The sequence below is a fragment of the Bombus impatiens genome, unplaced genomic scaffold (genome assembly GCF_000188095.3).
Source record: "Bombus impatiens unplaced genomic scaffold, BIMP_2.2 scf_0670, whole genome shotgun sequence".
Taxonomy (NCBI): domain Eukaryota; kingdom Metazoa; phylum Arthropoda; class Insecta; order Hymenoptera; family Apidae; genus Bombus; species Bombus impatiens.
The window spans coordinates 413,666-436,762 of record NT_177089.1 but is presented as its reverse complement, the minus strand read 5'-3'; the positions used below and the strand labels follow the sequence as shown (position 1 = coordinate 436,762).

Sequence of the window (23,097 nt, the reverse complement as noted above, 5' to 3'; positions counted from 1 at the left end):
ATAACAATTGATCGCTTTCAGTAAAGTTTATGCATTAAATTTACACGAAATTTCGTTAGCCAAAGCGTGTTTAACTGTATGTATCTCTTTATTGGAAGTAAAATGTTCTATAATAGCTTGTGCTACATGCATTTTTAAATGCATATACATGTATAAAAATTCAAATATACGAATACAGAAATAATTTTCAAACATATAATGGCCATGTACATTGCAGTACAAATTGTTTTTTCATTTGTGCTAATAGTATCCAAAAAATTCGTTAATTCTTATTTCCATTAGTTTTTAACTATGGCAAAACCAATAAATATCCAGAAATTGTATATAACTCGATACATAATAATTATAATAAATAGGCAATCTAAAATATTGCAAAATTTAATCTTCTGTACATTCTAATCTATGCATTAGTAAATATATATATCTTTCATTAAAAATGGCACCTTCAAAAATTTTACTATATAAAAATTTCATACATAATGTAATGCTACTCATTAATAGCATGTCCTATAATATCAAAATTTTTGTGCATATAAAAACTTTATGTATATTTAATTAAGCATCAATATAATGCAATAATTTAACAAGGCAAAACATTTTGGATCTTTCAATTTTATAATATAAAAATTTTCAACTCCATAGAATCCTATCTATGTAGTCTGTAAAATTGATCAAATATAATTTTGCCATATACATATAAAGATCTATCCATACTCTGAAGTGACTGTCAAGCTGAAGTTTCCTCCTTTCACATAAGTGCTATGATACCAAATTCTTGTATCCAACAAAACAATATCTCCAGCATAAACAGTAAAATTAAAACGCGTACAAACAGTATCACATTCCGGAGTCGGAGCGACGCTCCACGTTTTATTGCCTATAATTTGCCCTTGCCACATTAGACGCGAAATATAATCTAGCTGTAAACAAAATAAAACCTGTGATTAACTAAAAATAATTAAAAATAAGTGTGCATATATTATTACTATTATATACGTACATGCATAATGGCACCTTCTTCATATCCTAAAAAAACATAATTGGAATAAGGAACCTCCGCATCCTCTGGTAAAAAATGAGGTAGATTGTAGTACCGTTTCATAATATCCAAAATCTGAAGGTGACAATTTTTCCAACCAACATACCAAGGATCTTTACCATTATACTGCATAGCTCTTTCTTCAGTCATTGCAAAAACATCACGTAAATTGGTAAGATTACTTTTGAAATGCAAGAATTGACATTCATCTACCGAATCATAAGCACCATCAATATTCTCATATAAATCTTTGAAGAATTTCCAGCTAAATACCTTTGAAGCTGGCCAATGACTTGCAGCATATTTTATCACCATAGGTCTAGAAGAATAGGCATATTGTTTGAATTCTTCTCTTGTTAAATTTGGCAAGATCAGTGCTGAAGTAACATCTCGACAATAATCACAATTTGATATCGGTCTTGTAAATTCCCATATGAAATAATTATTTGGTATTAAGCATCTAGTTTCACGAATGCTTCTGATTATATCAAAATATAAATATTTAAAAAGTATGCTACAAAATATTGGTGTAAATAAGGCAAGAAGAACCTTTTTAGAACACAAGTAATGTGAGATATGGTTCCTTTTATTTTTTATGTTATTTTCTAAACTAGCAGACTTAAGATCTACTAACGATGCACCTTGCTCCAGGAAGCTTTCTGTTAAAACAAGAAATGCTTCTTCTATATCTTCTAATATATTATCACTCTGTTCCATTACTAATAGGGCAAGTATTCAGAATTCAATATAAATTTAAGTAACCATTGATATTGAATACCTTTTTTATGTATATCATCTGCTTAGGAGATAATACATATTCCACTTATCTTCTGGTTACTCATATTTCAAATTAATGACAACATTAATTCTGTCATTAGCAATAATTGTACAATAGAATTTATGATTTTTCTGCTCATTTCTTTAAAAATTATTTCTAATTTTTGACACTTTGCTTAATTAGTGATCACACTTCATTCATCAGGTCATAGATTTTCTGTCACAGAGAAAGCATTGTTCAATTGTGTAGAAAACGCTTATTACATGTTGGTTAGAATCATATTACCATTAATAGTAACGAGTTAACGTGCTATTTCATTATTTACACTATGTGTAAAAATGACAGTCATGGAAAAGACATCAAAGTGACGTCGATTTAAATTGTAGAAACAGAGATTTCCACGAACTATGTTATATCATCATATGTATTGCCTTGACATATACACGCATACAAGTACTGTATTCAACCTTGAACCACTTACATACATACGTTTCACCGAAATACAAAGGTTTATATCAATTGCGAAATTATAATTAATTTTTGATTCGTGCAGAATTCTAATAATTCTTTTCTTTTCTTACTTCAAACAGAGTAAACCTTGCAACACAGCTTGCTTAGCCTCGAGTAATTTAAAGCCATAATAAGGAGTTTCCTGTTCATAACGAACAAACGTAAGGGAATCTAGATTTCTCGCAATTATGCGGGTAAGAAGCCCGAGTTCGATCCAAAACTTAAAAATTACTTTATTATACTTTATTTACAAGAATAATTTATGTGAGTTAGTAACAAATATTTATTATATTTATATTTCAATATAATTTACAAATAAAAAAAATGAAAGAAAATCACGTTTGAGAAGACTTAAAATTGTTTATTTTTATCAAATCACACAACATGATGTACAAGTCTTGTTTTAAATGGACATTGAAATAGTTTTTCGAATGTGCAAATAGTTATGAATTCCATGTAGATATTACGGTAGATACAAGTTTGATTTGTCGTTTTCCCGGGTTCTCGTTCAGTTGTGTACATGTACAGTATAAAACCTAATTTACAGCAGTTTATAATACTAACGTTACATAATAATTTAATGCTCGTCTTAATAATGCTCGTCGAGATATACAGTCCACTTGAACTCTAGTGCACAGCGAAATTTTGAGACGGCTAATTCCCCTGGACAATTTTTGTTTTATAGGCCAATATCAAGACGCGTGCAAATATATTTTGACAAATTCGTTGTTTCGTAATCGAACAGTAACATCGTACCAAAAATTGCATTTTTTCCATCTTTATAAAATGCGGACTATATTTCTTGATAATAACTTAGCTTATTGCAACTTGAATTTCGTTTATAATTCGTACCTTCTTGTTTTTATTTTTTTAATTGAATCAAATTAATTTGTGACAAATTTGTTTTGAAACTTAACATTTATAAAATCAGCTTCGATACTCGACATAAATTGTAACTATAAAAATAGATCTGAAACAATTCGTTTTTGAATATCTAAACTATTTTAATTTATTATTTAATGTCATTAAATGTACTAAAAAGTTGAATTATTTCTCGACGAACTTCAAAAGATTGTAAATGCAACATCATAACTTCTTTCTTCACTTCCTCCTATAAATGTAATTTTACAAACATTTCACTTTATTTTAAAGATCCAAGCATTTCTATTTAAATAAACAGAAAAGTTAAAAATCTTTAATCTGTTCATTTAAATGACAATTCTTTTACCTAAGGTAATAAAATGTTTCTTTTTAATATAACGTATTTTCCTAAGAGTTAAAAAACTTATGATATTTACAAATCTTATGTACGATATAATTCAGAGAAATTAAGATTACAGTTAGCATTACTTGAATATATTAAAAAATTTCAATAATCCAGAAATCGCAATGTTGTATAAACATTTCTTTTTGCTATCAGAAATGGTAATTATAAATTCGTAAAATGTATTAATCTTTATAAAATATTTTTATCATTTTTAACAAAGTTAAAAATTATCTAAGAAAATTTCCTTAACAAAAAGAAAGAATACTTTTATTAGAACATATCAGTTATTATCCAACGCAAAATAAGTTATTACTTACTGTTAAAAATGTGTGACTAGTACAGTCGTGTTTGTATCAATGCTTACACCTGATTACGCTTTGTTTTTGAAGAGACCGAAACTTCCATCAATGTTCGATCAGAAGTAGCACCACTTGCCAAGAACAGCATCTTTTATAGCGGATATGTATTGTGCAGGAACCCAATATATCCAGTATCTCGAAGCTTCTGTTGTGCCTAATTGTATAGCCTACAATTTAAAAAAATATTTGTGTAAATCATATGGTTCATATTATATTAATGTAGCAACACTTCCTTTGTGAAAAATTGAAAAAATAGACAAATTTTAATTATGTCAGAGCATGCCAATTTTATGTTAAAGTACAAACCATAATATGATATTCAGGATGATCATGTATTGGTTCACTGTGTACACCTTTTATGGAATTCATGGGTATTTTATCTGTTCTTTCTTTTGTACCAATCCAAAGCTGATCTTGCTCCAATTTAAATGTTAATCTAACTTTACCGCCAGATTTATTTAACATACCAGCCAATGGAAATTCTGGTAGAGGTTCCTAAAAGTTAAAACAATTAAATAAAAATACACAATATTTAATAAAAATTATTACTTTAATTAAAGTATATGTCATACCTTACTATCTAATATACCAGGCATCACATCATCAGGCATACCTTTATCTAATACTTTCCTATGTATTTTTTGCTGAGATAAAGGTTCTTTATTTGTAGTGGAAGCAGCTTCATCTAACAAATCCTGTTTTGATGGAAGTGAAATGGCTAATACATCATCTAGTTTTGACCCTACTACCATCACTTTGGCACCTTAAAAGTATAATTATATAACACAACATATAATAAATAGCTGATAAAAATCAGTGCACAAAAGAGGGAATATTATATTATATAATAAAAGTTACCTTTTGTAACACCCAAACTTCTTAATGTTTGTTCATTTTTGGCTAGTCCTTTAATCATAACCTTCTGCATAGATTGTGGCACAGATATGATATTTTGAAGATAAGCTTTCAGTTTTGCCACTGTACCATCAAGTGGAAAATTTACATTAATCCTTTGTTTATTATAAATCACTTTAAAGTCTATGTTCTCTTGGGGTGGATCATGCGAGGTAGTTGCAATATTATTATCTCTCTTTTGTATGCCTCGAATCTGAGGTTTTACTGTTGAGTCCTTTTTTTCTACCAGCAAATTTTCATTAGAATTTGTATTTGATACTAGTTCAGCACAAGGAGTTGAGTTACAAGAGTTGTCGTTGCTTTTACTTTTTGCAGCATCTGTAAAATATAAGTAACTTAATATTTTTTACATACAAATACTGTCATCATTATGTCATATATAATATGATATTATAATAGTAAATGAGCAGTTATATTAATAAGATTTTAATAAACCATTAGTAGATTACAAAAAACAATGAAAATTTAGCAATCGAATAAACTACAAAAGGAAAAATTGTATAAATGAAAGGTTATGTTTAAAATGACACGTATTTAAAAGAAAGAACAGAGAAAACGCAATTCATCGAAAAAATATATAAATGTTAAATTTCATATTTTTTAAATAATTTCAAATTAGATTTATGCAAGATTCATAGCAAAAATATATATGACTGTTTGTACGGAAATTAATCCAACATATACAATTGCCTGATTGTAACATATCACGGTAAGATTTTTCTGGGATGTAGATATTTGCTTTATTTAAAAATAATTAATAATAAATACAAAAAAAAATGTAAAAAAATATTTATTGCTTGGAAATTGCTAATAAAAATCACGAAAATCGTCAAGTACGTACCGACGTACTCCATGATGAACTGTATTTCGTTGACCAATCAAACTATTACAGGATACATTGTAGTTCCTGCTATTCGTATTTACAGCGATCCTTGAAATGACTTTCAAATTTTTAAATATGTTCTAAAAACGTGAAACGAAAGTACTTTCATCTAAATTTAGATGAATAAAAAATCTAGTTATATTGTCTTCATATTCTTAATATAAATACATTCTTTATTAACCAGATGTCATCAACAATTTCTCAATTCTACATAAATACAAACTACACATGCATATGTATATATATATTTTAAATTTAATTCTTCTGTTACATATTGTGTTCTTCTATCCTAATATTTTATTAGGAATATGATACATATTTTTGTACATAATACATATAAACATAGATTAACTTTAATCACAATTTTCAATGAATTTACTGTTCATATTCACCATAACAGATTTCATAATATGGTATATAACGAACTATAAATAAGTTTCCAAATCTTGTTTTTACTGGTTAAATTTATTTTATTAGTGGAATTGGATATATAATTGCTTGATATAATTCTTTAAATTCAATATCAAATTTCAAGTTTTCATATTTTAATTTACTGATTTTGCAAATTTTGAAATTGATTACGCATTGTTTTAAATATTTTAAGAAAAACGTATATCTATACATTATTGTAATTATATTTTTATATGTAATTATAAAATATCATTATTAATTATTGGAAAGACATGTCTCCTAATTTTATCAAATTACGAATATGTAACTATAACGAACTTGTTCATCCCTATCACAATTAATACTAGTATCAGAGAGGTAAGTTTTCTCTTTATTAGTAAATAATGTTTGAAACCATAAATTACGTAACCTTGATGTATATAGGTTAAGTATTTATTCATATAGATGTTGGCTATAATGATCAATGTAACAAACAGAAATTCAATAAAGAAATGTACCTTGCACCCTGTTTTTCAATTTTAATTTCTGCATATGTTTATCGAACAATATTTTACAATTTTGTTTACTATTCAACTTTAGTTTTTGAATTCATTATTCTTATTAAGAAAATTTTATTTACGTTAGAAGTCTTAATTATTTATAAAATGATTACACGTATACATTGCTTATTAAGGAATTTCAATTATCTGTAATCGGTATAGTTTGGACAAAATTGAAAATTGTAATAAAATCGAGTGGCGTAGGATGGCGTTGTAATCAAGAATCGCCATCTTGTGCACCACATGACCTCGTTGCCGTGTCCCGTGACCAGCTCACGTGAATTTTGACAAATTCAAACGTTTTTGGTAGAAAAAAAAATGGATATTTTGGAGCAGCATCTCGAACAGCAGGATGTCAGGTAGTGTTTATGTTAAATATCGACTGGCTGATAATGCGAACACCTATCCCTCCTGTTTCGCTCGAGGTCTCCTCAAGGTCATCACGTAGTGCACTGTGCGCACTTACAAGACTTAGGACAACGGTCGTGGAAGTAATAGGCATAGACGTAATTCTATAGATAAGTTACATATCCATTCTTCAATGTGTTTATGTTTGTTTTACAGCACTGTTCACGCGAAGGATGACGGGGGCACGGGAATTGTTATTGAGGAAGCGGAAATCGTAGATTGCGAAGGTAAATAAATATTTGTCATAAATTCAAAAATGTCTATATCTCAAAAGTTGACAATTAAGTTTTGTTCGATTAGAAGTCAAATTGATCAATTGCACTTTTTCCTTTAACTTAGATATATATAAAAATATATCAAATATTTTATTAAGCTTATTCATTGCAAATTGTAAAGTAAATTTCAAAGAAATATGTTTAAAGTCATCAGCTTTCTCTACTTTTCGATTTATGAAGTTGATTCATATAGCTTCTAAGCAGCTTAGTCATTAATTTGCAAAAATTTGAATTATGAAACAATTACAGGAGAACCTGTCGGGGAAGATGGAATGCGTTACCAAGAAGCTCTTGCTTATAGAGTGGTCCAAGTAAATGGCGCTACTGCTGGCAATGAAATAGAACTGCCAGTTACCCAACCAGGAAATAATACTGTACAAGTCCTAACATCCCCGTTGAATGGACAATTTTATGTCATTGGAAATGCTAATGATGTTTTCACTACTGCGCAAACATCTAGATCACTGGTTCCTAGGACCACTACATTACAAATAGAAACACCAAGAAATTGTACTACTGTTTTGAAAAAGGTATATTTTTCCTTCAGTCCTTAAAGCTCTTTGAATTTTGTTTTATTTGTAATATATACTTTAGAGAGATGACAGAAGAAGAGCAACTCATAATGAAGTCGAACGTAGACGAAGAGACAAAATAAACAATTGGATTACAAAATTGGGAAAAATTATTCCCGAGTGTAATGCAGGTGCAAACAGCACTGGTAGTGGCAGTGGTGAAGGAAAGGCAAATTATGAAACTCAGGTATTAAAATAGAACTTATGGAATTTGCAGTTATAGAAACATTTAACAATAGCATTTTTTCCACGAGTTTCTTTTGTAGAGCAAAGGTGGAATTTTATCAAAGGCCTGTGAGTATATAACGGAATTAAGAGCAGCAAATCAGGGGCTAGGTCAGTGTTTACGCGATAACGAAAAATTACGACAAGAAATAACTGCTTTGAAACAAGTTGTTACACAATTGAAACGTGAGAATCTTCAGCTCAGGTCACAAATGTCACCCTCCACAGGAACGAATGTTGATGTTGTTCATTTGAGTCCTTAAAAGATTATTAGTTTGTAATGCAATGCTTCTTTTGTAAATATTAGGATATACAATCTGACCATACAATGGTCAGAAGAAGTACTCTATTTACTCTTACAATTTTTGGTTTCATAGGAACCACACCAAATTTTATCATATTGAAATTCTGTTCTTTGAAGTATATTGCATGGTCCTAATGGTATGGTCGTAACTATCATTATAATCTTGTATACTTGTACGCGACATCATTCATGTTGCGTTTAAATTGAACTTTCCTCTTTAATGCTTATTAAATTATTTGGTATTGGATATTTGAACATTTTGCCCTGTTAAGATCTTGATTGCGTATTCATGAGTATATCATGGATATTTGCTAATTATCGAATACTGGTGAAGTTATGACTATCCCTTATAGAACCTATAAAAAAAAGAATTTTATATTTATGTATGCATATGCATTGGATTGAATTACCTCGTGTACGACGAACGAGCCAAGGCTGTGAATATTGAGCATTGATTTGTAACTTTCGGATATATAATTTCAAACGATGTAACCAAAGTTAATTTGAAAAAAGAAGCAAGAAGAACATTCAGTTGCAATACAAACAAAAAAATGCGATGCAAATTATACATATATAACAACTGCATCTTTACAGAGATCGTTAAATATTTTTTATTTTTAATAATGTTTTAATGAGCGTAGAGTAGGTATTTCCGTAAAAGAAAATGATCTAAATAATGAGAATATAAAATAGACTATCGCACACGTATGGATGTGTATATATATTTATATATGCATATACATACACGTGTGTGTACATATGGATATACGTACGCATATAGCAATAAACATATTTTTTTCAACCCAGGATTTTGAACTCTACGATGATGTGTCGGAATAATCGAAAAAATTAAATACTGGTTTGTAATATATCGTTGATGTACATACCGCGAAGGTTATTGTTATATTATATTATTATTAAAATGAAATTTATCGAAACACTGTTATTTTTATTTAATCATTAACAATCTCGAAGTTTGGCCTTTTTATGCATAGTGTTTATTTGTTTTTTACATATGGTACAATGGAAATGTCGAAGTTACTGGAACACTGTTTACGATGCGTCTTTCTTTATACTTTGTTTTCAACGATAAAAGATCCTGCACCTCAACAGTTCTAACATTTTGACACCCTTTTTTTTAAACTTTCAGACCATATTTCAACGGTTTCAACATTTAAAATAACATCTACTTTTATGTAACGTCTGCATTCGTCACTTAACGCGACATTTACATAATATACTATTATAATACAATATTTAATACTCTTTAATTGAAATTCCATTCTTTTGTAAAAAGCTACCATTTCATCCCATGATACAACAAAATACAGAACGATTATGTTTTTTCTTTTTAAAAGAATAACATATAAGGATGAATGGAAAGCTTCTTATGATGCATTTACTCTCATTTTACATACATATGACAGTTTCTTTACACTGATCCTTCCATGATTAAATTCAATTTACAGCAAATAAAATCGGAAGCTTGAGTCGCCAGGCATCTCATCTTTTTTTCCAACAATTTAAATTAATTACATATAACTTCATTTCAAGGATTTGAAGTAGCTTGGTATAGCACTTAATATATAAATACTTATAGAAGCTGGAAATACATTTAAGGACGTCCTATAACCTTAGTGATTCAGCCATCACGTATAATTTTCTGTTTAAATGTTAGGTTAATACACATAAAATTATTGTAGCTTTTATATTTGTAACACTTTTTATATATACAATTTCTTGTAATTATTGAAAACTAATATAACAGTTTAATGTGCGATACGTGATTACGAATGTTCCATATATTTTTTTTAGTAGATCCAGGACATCCTTAAATGACCAGCATAAGGTTCCTGAATGTAGAGAACTTATGTTTGTATGAATGTTTCTGATAATTAATCTTCTAAATTTCTAAATGCCTGTTGAATATCTTCATATAACTGATCAAAATCAGCTCTGATCTTTGCTTCACCGTCTTGCACTGGATCCTGAAGAAAAAATATATAACATGTGTTACACACTTTTTAAAATATACAAGTAAAACCATCCTAACCTATGCTTACCTTGAATTTCATAGAACTCAACTGATAGAGAATATTGTACATGCTATCCCTAATGACATTCCACGTTATTTTATTGTCTGATTGTGCCGTAGACTCGACTGCATGCCTTGCCATGTCATAGAATGCTATCATATTTCGTAACATTCCGACAGTTTTGTAGAATGGACAGAAACGATCGTATGTTGAATAACTACGTAAAAACAGAATAGTAAAAATGAACATCGATAATATTAATTAACATTAACATGACTATGGCAAAACGATAATTCGCACCTGTTTTGTTGCAAGAAATCGTCTTTTAGAAGTTTTGCAACTTCTAAAGTGATTTTATCTGTCTCAGCAAGAGAAGCTTTACCGACTAACTGTACAATTTCTGATAAATCCTCCTCTTCCTGCAAGATTTCCTTCACTTTCGTTCTCAGAGGAACAAACTCCGCGAAATTTTTATCGTAGAAATCGTCTAAAGCTCGAAGATATTTACTGTATGAAATAAGCCAGTTAATGGATGGGAAGTGTTTTCGTTGTGCGAGTTTCTTATCGAGACCCCAGAATACCTAAGAAATGGACAAAAAAGCAAATTATAAGGGTAAAAAGGAAATAAAAAAATAAGTTATGCAAATAGAAAATAAACATTAAGTGCATTAGTACCTGCACGATACCCAGGGTTGCACTAGTAACAGGATCAGAGAAATCACCACCTGGTGGTGATACGGCACCTACTATACTGACAGAACCCTCACGATCAGGATTACCTAAACATTTCACTCTGCAAACAATATTTAACATTAACAATATAATCAATTAATATATACGTATATCGCTATATTAAATGAAAATTGAACTTACCTTCCTGCACGTTCATAAAAGCTAGCTAAACGAGCTCCAAGATAGGCCGGATAACCGGAATCAGCAGGCATTTCAGCCAATCGACCCGAAATTTCACGAAGAGCTTCTGCCCAACGAGATGTTGAATCAGCCATCATGGATACATTGTAACCCATATCTCTAAAATACTCTGATAGAGTAATGCCTGAAATATTTGACATAGGAAAGTGAAATACGTTGTCATCAAATTTGTACTGTCGTTTTCTTATTAATAGAAATACATTTACCTGTGTAAATGGATGCTTCACGAGCAGCTACAGGCATGTTTGACGTATTAGCAACCAAAGCTGTACGTTTCATGATAGACTCAGTGACTCCATCAATCTCCACTGTTAATGTGGGGAAGTCACGCAATACTTCAGACATTTCATTACCACGTTCTCCACAACCGACATAAACAATAACATCGGAGTTTGAATACTTCGATAAAGCTTGTGAAATTACAGTTTTACCGCAACCGAAAGCACCCGGAATTGCTGTAGTGCCTCCTTGAACGCATCTGCAATTTTTATCAATAAGTACTATATATAGTGCATAAAGCAATTAAGTAAATTCTTACGGGAAAAGTGAGTCCAGGACTCGTTGACCAGTAAGCAAAGGATGATTAGCTGGTAATTTTTCAGTAACTGGACGAGGTTGACGTACAGGCCATACCTGCATATGCAAGATCATATTAGCATGTATATATCAGTATTAAAGAAAAAATTATTTGCATACCTGAAGCATAGTATACTTGTGTTTTTCACCATCAAATTCTGTTTCCAAAATAACATCCTGTAAAGTAAAAAATATATATCAGATAAATAATTAGAATAATTGACTTGCTCACTTATTAACATATAACTTACAGATACTGTATAATTGCCAGCAGGTGCAACATAAGTTACAGTTCCCTTACTTTTTGAAGGTAAGATCATTTTGTGCTTTACTAATGTGTTCTCATAAACCACACCATACAAATCTCCACCAGTAATATGGCTGCCACTTTTTATATTACATGGACTAAATTCCCAAACAGTGCTTCTTGACAATGCTGGTACATTAATACCCTTTGGGATGTAAATAGAGCTTGTAAGCTCATTGATATCCTTCAATGGTCTCTGAATACCATCAAAGATATTGCCAAGTATACCAGGACCAAGTTCTACAGACAATGGTTTTCCAGTACGTAAGACAGGATCACCTACAGTTACACCACTGGTTTCTTCATACACCTGGAACAAAATATAAATGTAAATGACATAATAACATTGTAAAAATAATATGATAAATTTTTAAATATATCAAAATAGTTTATTATACCTGAATAGTGGCCATATCACCTTCTAAACGAATAATTTCTCCTACTAATTCATAGTATCCTACCCTAACCAGCTCATACATGGCTGATCCCGACATTTTCTCAGCTGTAACCACTGTAGGAAAATAAATATGTGTATTAAAATTGAAAACATAAATAAATTTCTTAAAAATATATATCGTATACTAACCAGGACCAGATACAGCATATACATAGCCAAATTTGGATTCTCTCTCTTCATTACTAATTTTTGATAACCCTTGGTTCGACATTGTAAATTGTTATTCAAGTAAAATCGACGAACAACTGAAAATATTTTGCATTATAAAATATAAATAAACCTACATACTGAGCATATAATGAGAAACATTTATTTGAGCGAAAGTTAAATTAATAGTATTCATTACGCATTTTCTATAAAAAAAAAATATTATTATAATAAAATGCAAAGTATATATGGTTAATCATTCCAAGGAAGTGTAAGTTTTGATCTAAAAACAATTTTACAGAATTACGTTCAATTTGTGAGATATGATCATAAGATTAAGTTGATATCATTTCAGTCTGACATGTAATCAACAGCAACTAATCACACACCGACAAAAATATGACAAAAACGAGGGTAAAAGGACAACGCTCGTGAACAATAAGTATATTCCGGAAATGAGTACTCTTACACGCGGCCTAAGTCAATTACGACGACGAAAATCGGCGAGAAAGTTGATGTCAGCTAACGCATCCATTCATCAGAAAATTCACGTGAGCAGTTCATTTAAAAAGTAGGCGTAGCCCTCTTTAAGCCCGCGAGACGTCTGCTCACTTAATAAGAATGTCGAATCCAATTGATGTATTTTGTCGTCAAATAGAACAGCTTAGCTCGTTTTTCGTGTAATTATATACGATATCGGTGATACCGTTTAATCGTGGACATCGATTAAAACATACAAATTCATGTCCGGATCGAAAAACGATGGCGCATTCAAACTGGTACGATCGATACTATACGCGCCAGTCTTTTCTGCAAAAATCTTTGGTTTCCTCTATATAGTACGAAATCATTATAATCGCTCTGGTTATATAGTGAATCAAGGCGAAGCATGGTAATCTACAATCAACGAAACTAAATGACAGTAAGAAACTTACGAGATGAGAAACGTATCGAGGTAAGTCCAGCCTACTACAGCGAGTCAAGCTTCACAATCGAGCCTGCTATCACAAGACAGGTCAGCTGACTGAACGATGTGCCTGTTTTCAATTATCTAGCTCTCTCCTTCGGTTAAAGGTAGCATTCACAAGTAAACGAAATTTTTATTATCTTTATCGATTGTTATTTTATTACTTCACTTTGGTAACCCCAATCTTATTCTTGCTTAAACAAAAAGAACATCTAATATTTTAAAAGAATTATAATATTGTATAATAAGACTGTAATATCGTTAAAGAAAATTATGGATAATATCGAGAAAAAAATAAAGAGTAATTGTACCATTAAAAATGCGCGTATTGTTGCGTTGATTTTGACATATCGAATATTTTTAAAAAGGTATTATTTTGAACAACTAAAGGAAATTATATATTTTCAAGCTAATATATCACATATCCATATAACGCGCACAACAATTATAATTTGTATTCTGTTTATATATGCATGTATGTATGTAGATATTCACCTTTGAAGAGTGCCAGACAGTGCTGATGAAAGGTGATTAAAATTAGCATTACCAGGCTAAGGCAATATTTATTATCAGATTGTTATAATTTTTACGGATTATATATATTCTACAACATTTTCTTTTAAAGACAATCTAATTAGCCATAAACTGTTTAAGATTTTTCTCAACGAAGTTACACTATAAAACAAACAAAGAAAAAACAAATATATAGTATTATTTTGTACTTTAATAAAAAAATCAATATTTAGATTTAGTACTTTTATTTTTATTAAAATATGCTAGCCTAAATTATTGAAGATATACGAATAAAACAATTGTACAATTAGAAAAAGAAAAATATACATAACTTCTATTTTCTTTGATTCGCGCGAATCTAAAATGCACTGTCTATATATCATTATATCTATGGATCGTCATCTTTAACACATTCACTTACTAGAAAATTATGTAACCTAGGCAACGATGAGTTTGCATTCGTGTGTATATGTATATGCTCTGCCGTTAACGTGTGGGTAAGTATATTATGCGTAGAACTGTAGTCAGTGAGGTAGTATGGTTGGTAGTATTGCGGTTACGGTCGTTGTAGCGGAAGGAACGGAAGAAATAACTAATTGTAATTCTTTAATCACATTGTCTTTCTATGATCGTTTGCTTTTATATTTGACAATCATTTGTGAAATTGATCAACATTTTAACAACACATAAAATCTCCGTTTTAATAATTACTAGTGATAGATGTGTATGACTGAACAATCTAAGTGAAAAAAATTTTTGCTTTGTAAATAATACATTATGGATATCAAGAAATTGCAAGAATTCATGGAACTGGTAGGCAGATTGAAGGTAAGATCAAATTTATTACTATAATCGAAATCCAAATTTTTGTAAAATGTCCTTGTGATAAATAGATATAAATCTACCATTTTGATGTATATATACTGTTATGAATAGAGATATTAGCGTATTCTTTAAAATAGAATATGTGAAAAAAAGGCGAACTTCGAACGTCTGGGGCGATCGCCTGTCCTTCATTACCTTCGGCTATGGAAAAGCAGATATCAACACTTTAGGGCGCCATAAATTAAACCTTCATCCGCATTGTGTGAGGACTAACAGTCTCAATATCTTGCGATTGTGATTGCAATTACCTTAATTCTATAATAGGAACAGGCAGCGTAACTATGGGAGGGTGCAGAAAGCTATAATCTCTCCCTCGCTAGAACAAAAGCTAGCGGGCTCTCTTACCTTTTGCGCGGCTGCGACAAGGGTACTTGTCATTTATTGTATTAGGTTGTTCGAAAAGTGTCTTTCTTTTACAGACATGTCTTTTACAACAATGCATCTTTATACAAACACGAAACCTAATCTGTCGAACGTTGTAATATTTATCTCGTAATATTTATCTCTTAATAACTTGTAAAAAAATCTAGTCGTTGATCCAATTTTAAGAATATTATTCAATTTTAAAAGGTGTACAATTCTAATTAAGACTTAGTGTATGTTGTACACAAGTGGCCACTTTTGGCATTCTTAATTAGCTATATGTCATACTTTTGTACTAAATTATACCTCTTCCGATATATTAAATACTATATATTGATTATATATTGTATATATATATATATACAATAATATAAAATGTAAAAAAGTGAACAGTAAAAAGCTGTCATATATTCTTTAATCATTCTTATTTTACAACATCTTATCAATCTTATCATCTTAATCTTATCTTATTAATTTAATTAAATGTTTATATGTTATACATTCACTTTATACATTTTTCTGTTTTTAATGATAATCTCAATTTTTTATCATGTGCCTTTTAATTATAAATCAAAGATTAATATGATTTTTGTTTTATGATTTCAGCATATGAAAAGAACAGGATGGGTTCATAAGAATGTGTCTGATCCAGAAACAATCGCAGGTCACATGTATAGGATGGCCATGCTTTCCTTTCTGTTGAATAATGATGAGAACTTAGATACAGTCAAGTATGAAATGGTATTATTTATATCATGCAGCTAGCAACTATGTTGATGAAGGTTTTATCTCTATAAATTATTTTTTTTGTCAAATGTAGAATCATGCAGATGTCTTTAATACATGATTTGGCAGAGTGTATTGTGGGAGATATAACACCTCATTGTGGTATTCCACCTGATGTAAAACATAAATTAGAGGATGAAGCTATGGAAAATATTTGTGAACTCCTTGGAGACAGAGGACTTACAATATTGGAAATATTTCGTGTATGAAAAATTGATATATATATATATATATATGTATGTCGGAGATGGAAAGACAGCGGGATTTCCCGTCCGGAATGTTGGGAAAAACCCCAATACCCTAGTCCAGACTTTTACTATAGCCGCCCTTAAGCAATAAAAATAAGAAACAGTCTTAATGTTCCAATCTGACTTTATGACGATGGGTTTGGGCTCTAAGTGACATAGCGGGTCACTAGACGTATCCACGATCCACGGGAGGACAAGTATCAACGTGCTACTCGATTCGGGTAACTTCCCGATAACTCAATCGGCAATTCAACGACTAACTAACAAACTAACTCCCTTAATCCAAAAGAGGCTGCCCTTATATACTCCTGTCCTCGCTTCTCGGGTCAGTTTTTGTTTTTAAGGAGAGCTATATAATCATTTCATACCTCTGTCAGGTACATGTCCCTCCCGTGACCGTGGCTACGTCTAGTCTAGTGGCTATGTCACTTCGAGCCCAAACCCATCGTCATAAAGTCAGATTGGAACATTAAGACTATTTCTTATTTTTATTGCTTAAAGGCAGCTATAGTAAAAGTCTGGACTAGGGTATTGGGGGTTTTTCCAATATGTTTTGGAAGTTATCTTATTATATTGTTAATGGTTACAGGAATACGAGAAGCAAGAAACCCCAGAAGCAAAATATGTTAAGGACTTAGACAGATTAGATTTAATTATGCAAGCATATGAGTATGAAAAAAGAGATAATATTCCTGGAAAGTTGGAGGAATTCTTTTTGTCAAATGATGGTAAGATAGGACATCCTTTTATCAAGAAATTAGCATCTGAAATTACTGCAACAAGGCAGGCTCTATGTAGTAGTTCTACTAGTTCAATATAAAGTTTTATCTGTTTGTTATGAAGCAAAACATCATAAATTTCATAACTGTATTTAATAGCTATAATATAATAATATAATATTTTCATGGAAAATAAAGATAAATATGTTTAGAGCTACTATTTCAAATATATTTCCAATTATTGACATAGCGGTATTTTTCTTTATTTTCTATGAAAATAAGAGTCTTTATAAATATTTTATTAACAAATTTTTTTAATAATAATATTTATAACAAATTTAATTAATAAAACTTACAAAGTAAGTTAGATCACTGTGACAGATACTTTGAGATTTAATACCAAATAATAAAAAAAATTGTACCTTAAGCTTATCATATGTTCAATTTATCCATTAATCTACTATGAATGGCAAATAAATTGTACTAATTATTGTACGATACGGGGTAGCTGGTAGCCCATGATAAAGATGATTCAGAATTTCTGGTAGGTCATATTAAAAATTGCTGGGAATGCAAAGGGTTAAGTTTCTCTTTGCTTAATTTGGACGATATAATTATATCGATAATGATTGTTATTGTTTTTTGTTATTTGTCCGACAATTCGTATTTTATTCAAACTCTTTATAGACTTACAAATTCATTTTTACCAAACCGAAAAGGATCAGTAACATTCATGAAAAAACAGATGATCACCACTCCGTGGCTAGATCCTTCCAAGGAACTCTATTATAACATCTGCGACTCTTAAAATTCGTTGCCCGAAATTTTTTGGTACATATAAAACGAAGATCATTGACTTCAAAACGATTCGAGACTTCTCTATTTCCTCTCTATTAATTCTATTGTTTTTGAAATTTACAATCTCGTTAACAACTCGAACAACTGCGTGAATTACTTATCGATACTGCATTTAAAAATAAGTAAATTTTTTAGTAAACTGCGAAAATATACTAAAAAAAACGAGTCTTATTGTTGAGAATATGTCTATGCAAATTTATATTTTTATGAATATAACTGAAGAAATGAAATCAGTATAGAAATTTATTTTCTTCTATACATATCATAAGGAGTTATTTGAATATTTTCTATATTTGTGCATATTGTGCGTATTCTGTAAATTTTTACACATCTATATATCTGTAAGCTATAATAATAGCATATTTAATATCACATAAAACATACTTTTAAATATATTGTTTTCGCTTAAGGAGAAACCCTGGATTTTACCACCTCTAAAAGTATATTTCTAAACGTGAATGATAGGTGAAAAGGTTTTTAAATAAGAAATTTGAAAACTGTTATCGTAAAGAAACGATTATGGGTAATAAAATGTGTTCAGAATTAGCATTAGCCATTTGCTTCAATATCCGGTGGATATCTTCATTTGTATTGGTCATAAATGCTATGAGTCACGCGTGGTTGATATTTGGAAACTAACCTTTACAGACGTATTTCTAGGAAAGAAATAACTAGGATATATAACATATATCAAGAGTAGACAAGTACCCCTATTTATAAACTTCTTACGTATCTTTCTTACGTATTCTTTTTACGTGTTATTAATATGACGGATCCTTTGATGTATATGTTGAAAGATCCAGAGGGTGATTTTAATTTTGCAAATTTTCGTGCAATGTGTTCAGTAGTTTTTAAGGATGATGATATTCGAAAAGATGAATGGAGGATTCGGGAGATTTTCGACTTATTTGATTTAGATAAAGACGGCGTGTTGAAAGAAGGAGAATTAACGAGGTAAATATGAATTTATGTTGTTATCTTTTTCCTTTTTGTAATGCGAAGAATATATGTATGTATATATATACTTACATACATGCTATGCCGTAATTGGTTCATTTAGATGAAGTTCATAAATTCGTATAATAATAATAGTTGTTATAATTCAAAGCATCTAGGAATAATTGGGACAAAATACAAATTAATTATTGGAATTGAGTTATATTAAGTTGACTCATAAGTCCCAGTAATTATACCTTACACAAAAAAATTCTGAAAAACACTGAAATAACATTAAAAAATGGTGAGAACTTCTGCAAGCATATACTGCCAGTATTTCAATAAAATAATGTATTATATTTAATATGTACATATTAAACCTGTGACTTGATCAGTAATACTAGTACTAAGTAATCATGATTTAACTAACAACTAATGAGTATCTTTTAATAATGAAAATCATATTATGTTTTCTCACATGTACATACTAATGACAAATATATTTAGATCCAAAAAATAAGTGACAGAGTAATGTCAACGAAATTACTAAAATACATACTAGTACAGCTAACAGTTGGAACTTTAGATAATAAATAATAACAAAAAGCTGAAATCCATAATATACTTAGTTATATATAATATATTTCTTATATAGTAATTTTATAATATATGAAATAGCTTGTTGAATCCTGAGTACTGAATTATGTAAATAGCATAATAAAACATTAATCCATGGCACTGTTTTTATCAGGTGAAATGGTTATTTGCACTATAATGTATTTGTATCTGTAACGTAAGCAGATTGAACAGACTCCACAACTATTTATAAGACAGAACAATCTGTCCTTCTTTTTTTTAAACGTTCTATTGCTATTTGAAATATTATGCCCATAACTTAAAATAAATCTAATCCAAACTTAATCTTAATGTATCTTGCATGTATGATTATAAATTTGTGGTACGCATTTCTTTGCACGCTCAACATCTTTAATAAATAAATGTTGAAGTAGTTTATTAAAATACAAAAAATTATACTATCCCTTATACTTTAGTAAGTACTTGATTCACTATTATGAATGTTAACAACCAACCAGTATTATTTTTTTATAAAGATACATACCTTCAACTATTATTTACAGTTTCTCTACAATATTTTAATAGATTTTTAATTTTTTGCTCAAAGAATTCCTTTGTTTGGTGCAAACCAATCTGTGAGTTAGTTTTGCAGTTCCCTAATTTTTTTTTGAAGAAGGCGATGGATGATCCACCATTCATCCAGATTATCCAAAAATACGAGTCTTATCTTTAGGAATTTAAAAGTTATGCGCATGTAAAGTTGAGTGTTTTTAGCGTTTTCATAAAGTTACGACCTGCATTTCTGCGTATTCTACGTGATTACGTGACTCTACGTGCGGATTCTTCTGCGTGACGAAGATTATTAAATGACAAATAAAAAAGGTAATAATTTTATGTCTTTAAACTGAAGTTCGGTCAAACTTTCATATAATGTTTTATATTTGTCATAAAAGAAGGAAACAAAAGCTGTCGAATATAGCAAATAAGCAATGTTATGGTTTATGTGCATTCAATAGGGAATGTAAACTGCAAGAACTTATGGACCAAGATAATATTCGTTTTTCTGTTTTAACACCGAATTAGATAAAATTATGTATTTTATTCAATTAACAGATTTGGTGAATGGACAAGAAAATTAAGCATGCCTAAAACCGCTTTTTTGATAGTAGACGTTCAAAATGATTTTATCGATGGGACTTTGTCTCTTCGTACTTGCGAAGCCAAACAGGATGGAGCTGATGTGGTGGAGCCAATTAATAATTTGTTGAAAAATGGATCCTTCAATAAAATTATTTACTCGTTAGATTGGCATCCGGAAAATCATATCAGCTTTTACGAAAACTTACATTTACGGGAATTATGTCCTAATTCAAAGGTATAAAGTTGGAATTTATCATTTTATTGCAACAACATTGTATCATAATATTAATAATTAGACTGTGAATTTTTGTGCAAAATATATAAAATATCTAAATTATAATACTTATTATAACATATAATACATATGTAAAATAATTTTATAATATAGGTAGTATATATAGATAGTAGATAATAGTATAATATATATTACAATGCTATCGTGTTGCGATCTGTGAAAAGAGGTTCTTCCAGGAAAAGGTTATCCTTATTCATACAATTGTGTTATTGTGTTTCGTTCGAATCATATTTCACGTATTTGTGTATTTTACATACTATATTTACTATTTTGCTATAAAAAATCGAAGTTTTCTATATTTCTTTTGCATGAACTCTATTCTCATTAAAATGTTAAAAATTTTTAATTTAAAAGAAATTTTCACATGCTAAAAAATGAAAACGTTTTTAATTATGCATAGATGAAAAGAGAAGATGCTAAGTTATTTGATACAGTCATATTTGCGGATCCTTATCTGGAACAGATTCTTTGGCCTAAACATTGTGTGATGAACACATGGGGAGCAGAATTACACAAAGATCTTGTGATTGCACCAGGTTCCATACAGGTATATGTATATCTTCGTTCTTCCATTATAGTAAAATATCCTAATTTAAAATTTATTATAAAATGAAAATAAACTATTAACATTTTAATTATATTTGTTTTTTTAGATACGTAAGGGTCAAAACCCGGATATGGAAGCTTATTCCGTATTTTTCGATAATAATTTTAAGGGATCAATGGAATTGCACGCAATGTTAAAAAAAGAGGGCGTGGATTATGTTTTCGTATGTGGTCTCGCTTACGACATTTGTGTAAAAGCCACATGTTTAGACGGTCTTCGGTTAGGCTATGCGATAGCTGTAGTCGACGACTGTTGTTGTGGTGTTGCAGAATCTAATACTGAAGAGACTAAAAAATTAATTCTTGAGAATGGTGGTCTGATTACTAACAGTGACGACGTTATTGCAATGACAAATGAAGGAAAAAAAAGCCTCGTCTTGGCCCACAAAATTGCAAAGTCTATGACATTAATTGAAAATTCTGCAGAACTGGAAAGATAATAATTTATAATTGACTGAGAAAAGCACGGGCTGTTTCGGAAACAAGGTTTGTACTTAATATGAAAATGATTTGGAATTTATTTTTAATTTTCTTGTTTCAACAATAAAATATTTCTTTTTCAGGAAATGTTGTTTCATACGAGCTTGATTAATCATTCCTAATTTATTGTACTTACATAATTTGCATTATTTATAATATTAGTTGAACTTAATGTACTAATGTACAAAGAGAAATACGGTGGATGGTTATAAAAATGTATGTACTTAAGATATGCGTTACGTCCGGTGACTTTATACAAACCAGAATCCGTCCCTCGGTCGAAGCGGCCACTGGCTGTGCACATATAATTAATTGTTATAAAATATATTCAAGTCGAGACGGTTATTGTTCTTCTTTGACTTCTATGGTTATTTATTTTGGTTTTTATGGTTATTGTTTCATCATGTAAAAAATGGGAATGACGGGTTTTCCCATGTTCAACGATCATTTCCACCGTAAGCGAACGGTGGTGGGGCAATCAACATCCAGCAATAGTTTTCCTCTGTGACAGCATCGTCACCGAACTTCATTGGTTTATCTGCTTTAGATTAGTCAACATCTCTTGACTGGTTTTTCATCTGTTGGTCAGTCAATGTCTTGACTGGTTTTTGTTCGATGATCAGTCATCAATTGTAACTTACTATTTACACGTCTCTGAGAATACGTCTGTACGCACGTCGCATAATTATTTATATCTACAAAGTTGTTGGAATAAAGTATATATTATAATCTGTTACTTCAGTGTTATAATCAGTTAACCACTTCTATTATCCTAAACAAAAAA

The 23,097-nt window shown here is 30.1% G+C and overlaps 6 protein-coding genes across 10 annotated transcripts; 3 read left to right on the top strand and 3 right to left on the bottom strand.

Moving 5' to 3' along the window:
• Nucleotides 1-69: 69 nt before the first annotated feature.
• LOC100742107 lies at nucleotides 70-2,525 on the bottom strand. The gene is made up of 2 exons (XM_003492270.4): nucleotides 1,001-2,525; nucleotides 70-920 (listed from the first exon to the last, which is right to left on the bottom strand). Exons 1-2 carry the CDS (start codon nucleotides 1,754-1,756, stop codon nucleotides 705-707), a joined length of 972 nt encoding a protein of 323 aa, XP_003492318.1. The 5' UTR covers nucleotides 1,757-2,525; the 3' UTR covers nucleotides 70-704.
• LOC100741356 (nicotinamidase) lies at nucleotides 183-23,047 on the top strand. Its single transcript, XM_024370146.2, has 6 exons — nucleotides 183-197; nucleotides 19,037-19,234; nucleotides 20,906-21,167; nucleotides 21,628-21,774; nucleotides 21,881-22,319; nucleotides 22,397-23,047. Exons 2-5 carry the CDS (start codon nucleotides 19,047-19,049, stop codon nucleotides 22,271-22,273), a joined length of 990 nt encoding a protein of 329 aa, XP_024225914.1. The 5' UTR covers nucleotides 183-197; nucleotides 19,037-19,046; the 3' UTR covers nucleotides 22,274-22,319; nucleotides 22,397-23,047.
• Nucleotides 2,668-5,858, bottom strand: LOC100741987 (ubiquitin domain-containing protein UBFD1). 2 transcript variants are annotated; one of them, XR_001102536.3, is made up of 6 exons: nucleotides 5,710-5,858; nucleotides 4,812-5,186; nucleotides 4,526-4,716; nucleotides 4,260-4,448; nucleotides 3,912-4,120; nucleotides 2,668-3,438 (listed from the first exon to the last, which is right to left on the bottom strand). XR_001102536.3 is itself a non-coding variant. In XM_003492269.4 (5 exons), the coding sequence occupies exons 1-5, from the start codon at nucleotides 5,720-5,722 to the stop codon at nucleotides 4,010-4,012; spliced, it is 879 nt and encodes a 292-aa protein (XP_003492317.1). In that variant the 5' UTR covers nucleotides 5,723-5,858; the 3' UTR covers nucleotides 3,814-4,009. The 2 variants fall into 2 exon arrangements, 1 of the variants encoding a protein (XP_003492317.1); XM_003492269.4 differs by lacking the exon at nucleotides 2,668-3,438 and having other exon boundaries at nucleotides 3,814-4,120.
• On the top strand, nucleotides 6,906-9,317 carry LOC100741871 (upstream stimulatory factor 2). 2 transcript variants are annotated; one of them, XM_003492268.4, is made up of 5 exons: nucleotides 6,906-7,060; nucleotides 7,266-7,336; nucleotides 7,634-7,914; nucleotides 7,979-8,143; nucleotides 8,223-9,317. In XM_003492268.4, the coding sequence occupies exons 1-5, from the start codon at nucleotides 7,020-7,022 to the stop codon at nucleotides 8,442-8,444; spliced, it is 780 nt and encodes a 259-aa protein (XP_003492316.1). In that variant the 5' UTR covers nucleotides 6,906-7,019; the 3' UTR covers nucleotides 8,445-9,317. The 2 variants fall into 2 exon arrangements, with proteins under 2 accessions (XP_003492316.1, XP_012245329.1); XM_012389906.3 differs by having other exon boundaries at nucleotides 6,924-7,192.
• LOC100741754 (V-type proton ATPase catalytic subunit A) lies at nucleotides 9,461-14,027 on the bottom strand. 2 transcript variants are annotated; one of them, XM_033322795.1, is made up of 13 exons: nucleotides 13,877-13,958; nucleotides 13,411-13,761; nucleotides 12,924-13,039; nucleotides 12,736-12,848; nucleotides 12,282-12,647; nucleotides 12,151-12,207; nucleotides 11,993-12,087; nucleotides 11,661-11,932; nucleotides 11,395-11,578; nucleotides 11,197-11,314; nucleotides 10,822-11,102; nucleotides 10,549-10,738; nucleotides 10,026-10,473 (listed from the first exon to the last, which is right to left on the bottom strand). In XM_033322795.1, the coding sequence occupies exons 3-13, from the start codon at nucleotides 13,003-13,005 to the stop codon at nucleotides 10,381-10,383; spliced, it is 1,851 nt and encodes a 616-aa protein (XP_033178686.1). In that variant the 5' UTR covers nucleotides 13,006-13,039; nucleotides 13,411-13,761; nucleotides 13,877-13,958; the 3' UTR covers nucleotides 10,026-10,380. The 2 variants fall into 2 exon arrangements, with proteins under 2 accessions (XP_003492315.1, XP_033178686.1); XM_003492267.4 differs by lacking the exon at nucleotides 13,411-13,761 and having other exon boundaries at nucleotides 9,461-10,473; nucleotides 13,877-14,027.
• Nucleotides 14,935-17,849, top strand: LOC100741512 (HD domain-containing protein 2). 2 transcript variants are annotated; one of them, XM_003492265.4, is made up of 4 exons: nucleotides 14,935-15,249; nucleotides 16,276-16,400; nucleotides 16,490-16,658; nucleotides 17,293-17,849. In XM_003492265.4, the coding sequence occupies exons 1-4, from the start codon at nucleotides 15,199-15,201 to the stop codon at nucleotides 17,521-17,523; spliced, it is 576 nt and encodes a 191-aa protein (XP_003492313.1). In that variant the 5' UTR covers nucleotides 14,935-15,198; the 3' UTR covers nucleotides 17,524-17,849. The 2 variants fall into 2 exon arrangements, with proteins under 2 accessions (XP_003492313.1, XP_024225917.1); XM_024370149.2 differs by lacking the exon at nucleotides 14,935-15,249 and adding an exon at nucleotides 15,384-15,673.
• Nucleotides 23,048-23,097: the final 50 nt, after the last annotated feature.